Here is a 10,390-nt window from a genome sequence, read left to right as displayed (position 1 = left end):
GGAAACTGACGACTGAATGATAAACCTGGTCCTGACATGTGGGTGGAAGCTCTCATTGACACATCTCAGCAGCAGAAACTGTCAAATTCAGAGACTTGTTCTGTTGTGTTTCAGCAAATATCCCCGAAATGTCAGAATCCAGCAGCATGAAAGAAAAAGACAAAGAAGAACGTGTTGCTTTAGCGTTTTCTGGCCTTAACAACCCCACCAATGTGTGTGTGTGTGTGTGTGTGTGTTGTGTTTCAGGTGGTGGTGTGTGTGTCTGCGGGCTACAGACACAGCGCTGCAGTCAGTGAGGATGGAGAGCTGTACACGTGGGGCGAAGGAGACTTTGGGAGACTAGGTAGGCTGCAGAGCTCCACAGCAGCTGGACGTATGGACGGTTTTCATTTACTGCTCCATTGTTTCAGTGCATCAGAGCTTCTACACAAAACAGGAAGCTGGTTTCTGATGGTTTATTCTGCTCCTCATTCTGCTCTCTGGCTCCTCCCTTCTTTTAGTGTGTCACAATTACAACTTTATGTCATTTTGAACATATTTAGAGTCATTCTGGATGAACTTTAAGTGATTTTGATCAATTCTTGAATCATTCTGTACAAATTTTTGGGTTCATTTTGGGGTTTTTTTGCCATTTTGAGCAAATTTAGGCAACTTTTAAGTCATTTTGGGTAATTTTTTTTGAGCCATTTTGTACAATGTTTAAGTCATTTTCACATTTTTTTGAGTGATTATAGACAATTTGTCATTTTGAAAACATTTGAAGTCATTTAGGTCACAATCTCTGACACATTTGAAGTCATTTTGAAAATTTTTTTGGATATTTTTTTGTCATTTTGGACAGTTTTTGACACTTTCTTAACAGATTGTAAGTCTTTAAACTAAATTTTCAGTCATTTTAAACACCTTTAAAGTCATTTAGACAAGTTTTGAATCAATTTCAACATTTTTTTTTTTTGCCTCTTTGAACACATTTCAAGTCAATTTAGGCAATTTATAAGTCATCTTGGATCATTTTTGAATCATTGTGTATGAAAATTTAGTTTCTTTGGACAATATTTGACTAATTTCAGGTAACAGACCCCCAAAATGCAATTCTGATGAGCACAATATGAATTTTTTAACAAATAAATCAGGTGGTTCAGTGATGCTCCAACAGTTGTGATCTGTAGTTCTACGACTCAACATCATTCGATCAACGTGTGTTTTCTCACTTTTCGCTGTTAATCAGAGTTTTTTTCCGACTCGCCTGCTGCTCCCTGAAATTCTTGACCTACTTCTAAACGGTTCCAACAAGTTCCATCAGAGTGCTGACATTTATCTAAACTCCATGATTCTACCTGCAGCTCCGTCAGAGTGACAGATCTTCTGCAGGGCTCGCTGAGGCCCAGATACAGGCTGTCAGGATGAAGATGTTCTCACATATTAAAGCAGGAGAACGTTTTCCAACAGACCCCAAAAGTAAAATGAGAAACCAGTAAATCTGCAAAAGATCAGGCTCCTGAACTTTGCACCACGTTTTAGGTTCTGGTGTCACACAAAAGACTTCACTGATTTCCTGTAAATGTTCTGCCACCTCTAAAAAAGAAAAGTTAAACCCTGTTAAGGTGTAAGTTTCCCCCCGATGACAACACTGAGGTGAGCTTTAAACAAGGACAGAGAAGCTTCAGGACCTTCTGCAGGACAAAGTGTTTAAACGTCTTCACACTGAACACTCTGACGTTGGTGCTTGTTTCTGTGAGCTCAGGTCACGGCGACAGCAACAGCAGAAACATTCCTACTCTGGTCAAAGACATCAGCAACGTCGGAGAAGTTTCCTGTGGAAGTTCTCACACCATCGCTCTGTCCAAGGACGGACGCACCGTCTGGTCCTTCGGAGGAGGAGACAACGGTGCGTTAAACCCAAATTAACAGTGAAAACTAAATATTTATGTGTGCAAAATGCATCTCCAGGTTTGTGCATCTGTACAATCCACCAACGAATTCTATAGTTTTCCTTTAATTTTACTCGTCCGTGTGTCGTCCTGCAGGAAAACTGGGTCACGGTGACACGAACCGAGTCTACAAGCCCAAGGTGGTGGAGGCCCTGCAGGGCATGTTCATCAGGAAGGTGTGCGCAGGCAGCCAGTCGTCTCTGGCCCTCACCTCCACAGGACAGGTAGGAGTCATCCACCTGTACGCACACCAACACCTTAACCTTAACAGGACAGGTAGGAGTCATCCACCTGTAGACACACTCTAACCTTAACAGGACAGGTAGGAGTCATCTACCTGTAAACACACCTTAACCTGATCAGGACAGGTAGGAATCATCCACCTGTAGACACACTTTAACCTAAACAGGACAGGTAGGAGTCATCCACCTGTAAACACACTTTAACCTAAACAGGACAGGTAGGAGTCATCCACCTGTAGACACACTTTAACCTGATCAGGACAGGTAGGAGTCATTCACCTGTACGCACACCAACACCTGAACAGGACAGGTAGGAGTCATCCACCTGTACGCACACCAACACCTGAACAGGACAGGTAGGAGTCATCCACCTGTAGACACACTTTAGCCTGATCAGGACAGGTAGGAGTCATCCACCTGTAAACACACCAACACCTTAACCTTAACAGGACAGGTAGGAGTCATCCACCTGTAAACACACAATTTTGGACAATTCTTTTGCACAATAGTTTTAATGAAACGTGTAGAAACAGTGATTTTGGTGATTTTTTAAAGATAGCATTCCTTTTTAACAGGTTTTGGGTGTCTGTCGGCTAAAGTTTGTCCCTCCAGACCAAACCCGGGTCTGACATTAAACACTTTACGGCGTCAGTAACAGAACGTGTTCGCTAACAGTGAACGCTGCTGTTTCCAGGTGTACGCTTGGGGCTGCGGCGCTTGTCTCGGCTGTGGATCATCGGAGGCCACGGCTCTCAGACCCAAACTGATCGAGGAGCTGGCGACCACCAGGGTGGTGGACATCTCCATCGGGGACAGCCACTGTCTGGCTCTGTCTCACGGTCAGTCCTGCCTTCATTTATGTTTACCGGAAGCAGCTGCAGAGCGTCTGCGTGCTGTCGGTTGTTCTGCTGAAGATCCCAAAAACATTTTCTAGTTGAACCCTAAAGTAAAATAAGAAACCTGTAAATATGCAGAATATGTTAAACTATCAGCAGCACATTTATAATCTGGTGCCTTTTTCTGCATGTAAAAGTTCTGCAGGCTTCAGTTGGAGTCAAATTATAAGTACATTTTTAGAGTTTCTGAGTCAATTTGCACTCTTTTGTCATTTTAGACAAATTTTATTTTAGTCATTACTTTACGCTTTGGCTTGTTTGTTTTCTGTAATATTACTAAATATTATCTTTATCTATTTTTATCTATTTAACAAAGTTAGTAAAATCTGTAAAATCACATTATATAGAATTTGTTTTGCAAATATTGGCAGATATCTGTAAAACAACTCTATTTTTTAAATAAAATAAAAATATTTTAATAGTTTAATGAAATTGGCAAAATCTGTAAAATAAAATTGGCAAAAAGATTTACCATTTCCAACCCTTTATATACATATTTTTCCTAAAAACAAAATATAAATATATGTAAAACAACAACACTTTTCACTAGTTTAAATATAGTAGTAAATATTTAGCACATTATTTACAGTTTTGACCTGTTTTTATTTTGTTTTGTTTTTTTGTAAAAATACCTTTTTCTGTGACTTTGCTCGTTATTATCTGTAATTTCACAAAACAGGGAAGAAAACATAGAATAACAGTTTACAGCAAATATTTTAAAACAAGCACAGTTACAGTAATAAATCCTATTTCCTCAGTTATTTACTGGATGATATGTGTGATGTAGATAACGGAGGTGAATGTGTGTGAGTGCTGCTGTGGGTGGAGGCCGGCTGCAAACTGCTGCTGCAGAACATTTACGTGCCGCCGGCGCTACGGTTTGTTATTCTGCTGATTCAGCCGGATTCAGAGTCGAGCTGTCGCAGGTCAGAGTGATGTAACAGCAAACACGTCGAGCAAATTTGTTCAGCCCGTTACTCAACCCCCTGAGGCCCGACACGGATCACGCTCGTCATCCTGCCCTCCTTTCATTCTGGTATCTGGTGCTTCTGCTGCAGATAATGAGGTGTACGCGTGGGGCAACAACTCCATGGGCCAGTGCGGCCAGGGCAACTCCACCGGACCCATCACCAAGCCCAAGAAGGTGGTCGGCCTGGACGGCGTGGCCATCCAGCAGATCTCGGCCGGGACCTCCCACAGCCTGGCCTGGACCGCCCTGCCCAGAGACAGGTGGGTTCGAGCCGGCCGCAGGTGTTCTGAGGCCGAAGGTCGGCGCTGATGGCACAACACGCCTAAATGCAGCGTTGTGCAACAGAAGTCAAAGGGCAGAACGTGTAGGAGAAGCCTGCTGCAGGTTCTGTTGACCCGGTGTTCAGAACCAGAGGAAAGGTGAAAGTATTTATAGATCAGCAGACAAACCGCAGTTTATTTTAGATAAAAGCAGCACGTGGTGTGTTTACCGGAGCTGCTCGGATGCCTGTTATTTTCCATCAACAGAAGTCTGATGGGACGTAATTGACTCTTTTTATTTAAACTTTATTAAGACACAGAGTTCATGACACCTGTACGCAGCAACATCAGTGATGGAAAGGAAAGAAACTTAAAAAAAGATGTTTTTGCAAAAAGAAATCAGTTGTATGCAAATATTTTGATCACAGAGAGTAAAAAAGCAGGTTTTCTGTTTAACTGTGTAAATTAGCAGCACAAGGGGCGCCGCTATCCCTCGCCTGGCTGAGCTGGCGTCCCACGTACAGGGGATCTAGTCCCAGATGCAGCGGTCGTGGGTTCGAGTCCCACTCATGACCCTTTGCTGCTGGTCCTTCCCTCATTCCTCTCCCCCATTTTCCCGTCTTTCTCTCTCTGTCCTATTTAATAAAGCCAAACAAATGCAGCGTTGGTTGACGTTTTCTCGTCTGGTCTCTTCAGGCAGGTGGTGGCCTGGCACCGGCCGTACTGCGTGGACCTGGAGGAGAGCACCTTCTCTCACCTGCGCTCCTTCCTCGAGCGCTACTGCGACGGCATCAACAGCGAGGTTCCTCCGCTGCCCTTCCCCTCGTCCAGGTGACGACACTGTTAATAGACTCACCTGTAAAAAAACAAAACAAACAAACATCTGGCAGCACCGGAGCCACAAACATATGTTCTGTCAAGACCAGAAACTTCAAAAAAAATGGTGAAAATAACAGCAAAAAATTGTTCAATAAATAATTAGTTAACTGATTTAAATACAGTGAAATGGTGGAATTTAATGGCAGCACACTGTAAAAAAAGACAAAAACAAACCACTGTTTGTAAAAATCCAGATGTTTGATGTTATTTTCAGTTTTAGCCTCTTTTCTTCACAGTTAACCTGTAAATTATTTAATCCTATTTTCAGTGATTTTATTACTTAAAAATAACGGTTTTTCAAATTATGGCAAACATCTGAAAAAAAACTTTTTTTTTTTTTAAATTCACAATTTATAAACAACAGCAAATATCTGTGACACAACTGTATGTTTTGCTAATTTAAATACAATATAAGAAATAGTCAAATGTTGTAGTCAAAACGCTCCAGCTGAAGTCCTGAAGCGTCTTCTCTGTACCAGGATCAATGAAGTGAATGACTAATGCCATGTGTCTGCAGGGAGCATCACAACTTCCTGAAGCTGTGCCTTCGCCTCCTGTCCAATCACCTGGCTCTGGCCCTGGCGGGGGGCGTGGCCACCAGCATCCTGGGGCGCCAGGCCAGGCCTCTGAGGAACCTGCTGTTCAGGCTGATGGACTCCTCGGTGCCTGACGAGATCCAGGAGGTGAGACCGGGAGGAAAATACCAAAGAGTCAGACAGATTTAGTGATTTCATTTTATTTATTTACCTTTAGCAGAAACATGTCGATGAGCACATTACTTCCTAACCTGAACACCTTCAGACTCTTCAGATGAAGCTGTTTTACCTCCCGGTGCTGATGTTTGTGTCTTCGCCAGGCGGTGATCGAGACCCTGTCGGTGGGAGCCACCATGCTGCTGCCTCCGCTGAGGGAGAGGATGGAGCTGCTTCACTCTCTGCTGCCTCAAGGCCCCGACCGCTGGGAGAGTCTCTCCAAAGGACAGGTAGCCCACACCTGGCGCTCAGAGCCACAGTCTGAAACACCTGAGGGGGAAGAGTCCACCGTACAGTTGGCCTCATTCAGAGTCTGAGAAATACAAGCAGCAGGAAAAGTAGAAATGTGTCCTAGAGATATAAACGTTAGGAGAAAAGTAGACGCATCAAACAGAATAATGGACAGGGAACTTGGAAAAGAGAAATATGTCGTATAATAGTAAGTACAAGTATATGATGTAATAAATAATAGAGTTCTGGTTGGTTGGTTGATTGTTAGTTGGTGGGTTTGGATCATGGTTGGTTGGTTGGTTGGGAGGTTGGTTTGTTGGCTGGCTGGTTGATTGTTTGTTTGGTGGTTGGTTGGATGGTTGGATGGATGTCAGAGCTACAGACTCCAACAGGCAGAACTCTATTTAGGATTTGGAAAAAAAGTGCATCATGGACACATCAGACGCCTCTCACAGTGATGAAACGTTGCAACACAATGATCTTCTGAAGTCCTGTTAACAGAACTGATAACGTTGGAGCTTATCGATCCTCCGGTATTTAAAGGTTTCGTCCCAGGGCTCGTTTAGTACCGGGGCTCGTTTAGTACCAGGACTCGGTACCCACCACGAGTTACATGTACCACCGGGAGTTAGGACTTCTGTTTTTATAGACAGGAGGAATTTGCTTTTCATTGGACAGCATTCAGAGTTTTCTAAGTTCAACCCTGTGATCAGTTTTAATATCAGACAAGAGTCCGACTTCCAAAGACTTAAAGCCTGCTGGGATGTCAGCAGATCTTCAGCGTCCATCATGCTGAGCTGGTTGGACGTCGCTCCAACAGCAAAACATGTTTAAACTCGAAATGAACCAAAAGATAACCTGAGAGCTCACGAGTAAGAAAATAGAAGTTTCTTTCTCACTGAATCTGATGTTTAGATTCAGCTCTAGGTTTAACCCTGCAGAGACGTTGGTTTATTGATCGCTGTCAGCGTGAAAAGAGACTTTCTACAGAATAAACCTCGCAGTAGAACACCTTTGGACAACCGTCCACCTTCCCCAACGTGCTGCAGTCAGCAGCTGACACTCAGAGTTATATTTGGACGGACTGACGGTAACTTTGGCTGCTGCTAATGTTCTGTAATGCTGCTCTAATGGGATCTGGATGTTTGAGCTGCTTACATCAGCCGGTTTCCTCCTTCAAACGCTCCCACACGGCGTTTGTATTCTGACTTTTTCTATAACTGACCGTAGACTCAAACTCTGAACATCTACAGACACAACTTTATAAATGCTGCACGTCTTTCAGATTTTTTAAAATGAATTTTTTGGAAACATCAACATTGTCCTTTAGAAACTGACAAGGATTTGTTTAAAACACATATTTATTTATGGATATAAATGTAAAAATAAATGATGATGGAAAGACAGAAAAAACAGACAATAATAGTAGTAGTCATGATAATAATGATAAAATAAGGAATTTAAAAACTAAAATAAAAAATGTGTGTATATATAATAAAAAATAAATTAAATGCTCTATTTTCTTATTTACTGCAGTACCATCAGGGTTTTTACAGAGGTTTCATTTAATTCACCACCAGAGTTTTTATTCCTCAATTACTAATTTCTAAAAGATTTATTCTGGGGGATCAGAACACTGTAGTTCCATCCAGACCTGTAACCGACCTGAATCCTGACTCTGCTCCCCAGCGGATGCAGCTGGACATCATCCTGACCAGCCTCCAGGACCACACCCACGTGGCCTCCCTGCTGGGCTACAGCTGCCCCGCCGACGGGCCCGAGGGTCTGTCCTCCGGCCCGGCCTTCACGGTGCCTCCGGACCCGGCCTACGGCGCCACGACGGGCCACCCAGACACCCACCTGGCCGAGATCCTGATGAAGACGCTGCTCAGGAACCTGGGCTTCTACACCGTGAGTAGATCATCAGACTGTTAGAGTTTAATGAAGCAAAAGTGGATGGAGGAGAGTTAAAGAGACTCTAAAGGGGTCAGTCCATCTAAAACATGGATGTTTCTAATAATAAATGACACCCAGGGGTTCGTTTGTAGTTTCCTGGACTCACAATAAACTGATACGAACATCAGGAAGACGCACTGCAGTCTTCAGGTTCTGTTAAGTTCTGTTTTCTACTTTGTAATGCATTTTATCTGAACTTTTATTTGTTGTAATGGTTCTTTTAAGATCTTGTTTTAAACAAACAAACAAACAAACAAACAAAAAAACAGGAAAGGGGCTGTTTCATCTTAAATCATCAAATCATCTGCTTCACCATCTCAGATTTTTAATTTTAATTTTAATTTATTTTGGCTGTATTATGATTTATAGATATTTAGAATTATATCTGTAAAAAATAGAATTTTTATATTCAGTTTAATTTAAAAACAAAAGCAAAACATTTCAATCATTTCACTTTGAGCATGTTGAAAGGCTTCTTTTTTTTTTTTTTTTAAATCTCAGAAATGATTTTGTTTAAAAAGCTAAATTTAAAAAAAAAAAAAAAAAAAAACCTTAATAAATACGCAAATTTTACACCATAAAAATTTCAAGCCAATCACAGATGGGAATTGTTCTTGGATGACTACAGATGGAACGAGCCAAAGAAAAGTTGTTTTCACTTTATTTCATTGAACTTTTTTGTAGTTTTTGGGTATTAAAGTGACTCCTGAGGCGTCTTTACGACCCGTTTCAGATGCCAGACTTCACTAACGGAGGAATCAGATCGTCTCTGGTCCGTTTGAGTCTGACTCGTATCGTCCTTCACAAACATCACCGGCTGCTTTTCCTCTTCCCGGCAGCTCAGTGTTTTGTTGCTGCGGCTCTCAGGACGCCGGTTTATTGATTGTTAAAACACTCGAGCTGCTTCTGAGCGACTCTGACGATCAGACTGCAAAGCTTCTGAGTCACTGCTGCCGAGATTTTACTCTGCAGCAGAATCACGGACGGATAAGTCACATTCAGATAAAAAACAGCAGCAGTCAGACTGAATACATTCTGGTGATTTAAATGTGAAGTTTTCAGATGAAGCTGGAAATAGAAGAAAAACAAGTCGAATGTTCATAAGTTACAGCAACGTCTTTCCTCTGAAACTACTGTTAAAGAGGTTACATGGATGACTTTTCCTCTACAAGCTGATTTTGAGAAAACCAGGGTTTCCTACGAGCAGATTTGTCCTTGTTGGACCCTGTTTTGGTCGATCAGAAGGTCCCTGGTGGTTTCAGATTCGATGATTTCATTGAGACGACTCCTCTGTGTGCGTTCGTGTTGCAGGATCAGGCGTTCGGCGAGCTGGAGAAGAACAGCGACAAACTGCAGCAGGGAACGTCGTCGTCCGACAGCAGCCAGCCGGCTCATCTCCACCAGCTGCTGTGTTCGCTGCAGAAGCAGCTGCTGGCCTACTGTCACATCAACTCCGTCACCGAGGTACCGACGCACCAGCGCTGGGTTTAACACCTGAGAAACAAGCGTTTACCGGGTCAGGAGGAGTAGACGTGGTGCTTTAAATGTCTCAGTGGGATCATGTTCGACTACAACAGGTTGATGATGTGATTACAGAACCTCTCTGACAGAGCTGTAAAATGACGTCTAGCTGCCGTCTGAGCTGGATGTCAGTGGAAAGTCTGCAGCGAGCCACAGGACATGCTGGTGGACTGGAATCAGCCACCAGTCCGTCTGCATTTGAATTCATTTCAGGGCGTTTAAGTCTTTCTGAAGCATCACAAAAGAGCTCATGATTAGTAGGGATGCAGTGAACCAGAGGGAATCCTGGTCCACTTCTGAAACCACTGACCTGCAAACAGAGAATCAGCAGCTCATCTGTGTGCCGTTGTGTCAGCTTCATCCAGCTTCAATAAATGGTAAATCTACGTAACCGGCTGGTGTCAGATTAAATCACTGTCACTTGGTTCTGCTTTACTGGACTGATCAGAACAGAGCAGCTGCACACATTCATCTGATCAGTGACAACACTGCTATCAACTGATTTCCTATTTTGTGAATATTTTACACCTTTCTTTGTTGATTCTGCATCTTGTAGTAATTCCACTTTTTTGTGTTGATTGTTTTGTGAGGACTATTTTGGTGTCCAGGTCTTTTTCTACTGTCCGTTAAAAGGATAAAACAAACTGGGAACAGAGGAGCTGCACACATTCATCTGATCATGTGGGGACTCCAGAACCAGAACTATTGAGGAATAAAACCTGTTTCTAGATGATCTAGTATATTTGGACATT

At 42.7% G+C, this 10,390-nt stretch overlaps 1 protein-coding gene across 1 annotated transcript in view; it reads left to right on the top strand.

Moving 5' to 3' along the window:
• Positions 1-9,581, top strand: part of LOC103365824 (probable E3 ubiquitin-protein ligase HERC1) — a gene marked incomplete at its 3' end in the record, with an annotated part of 17,011 nt that extends 7,430 nt beyond the window's left edge. The window contains exons 4-13 of the mRNA XM_008293371.1: positions 247-343; positions 1,745-1,888; positions 2,028-2,155; positions 2,868-3,012; positions 4,128-4,299; positions 4,996-5,130; positions 5,696-5,861; positions 6,035-6,160; positions 7,851-8,072; positions 9,429-9,581. Coding sequence (XP_008291593.1) covers positions 247-343; positions 1,745-1,888; positions 2,028-2,155; positions 2,868-3,012; positions 4,128-4,299; positions 4,996-5,130; positions 5,696-5,861; positions 6,035-6,160; positions 7,851-8,072; positions 9,429-9,581 — 1,488 coding nt within the window. The remainder of the gene's footprint in view (positions 1-246; positions 344-1,744; positions 1,889-2,027; positions 2,156-2,867; positions 3,013-4,127; positions 4,300-4,995; positions 5,131-5,695; positions 5,862-6,034; positions 6,161-7,850; positions 8,073-9,428) is intronic.
• Positions 9,582-10,390: the final 809 nt, after the last annotated feature.

Source organism: Stegastes partitus, unplaced genomic scaffold (genome assembly GCF_000690725.1).
Source record: "Stegastes partitus isolate 25-593 unplaced genomic scaffold, Stegastes_partitus-1.0.2 Scaffold878, whole genome shotgun sequence".
Classification (NCBI taxonomy): domain Eukaryota; kingdom Metazoa; phylum Chordata; class Actinopteri; family Pomacentridae; genus Stegastes; species Stegastes partitus.
This window is presented reverse-complemented; position numbering and strand designations above follow the sequence as displayed.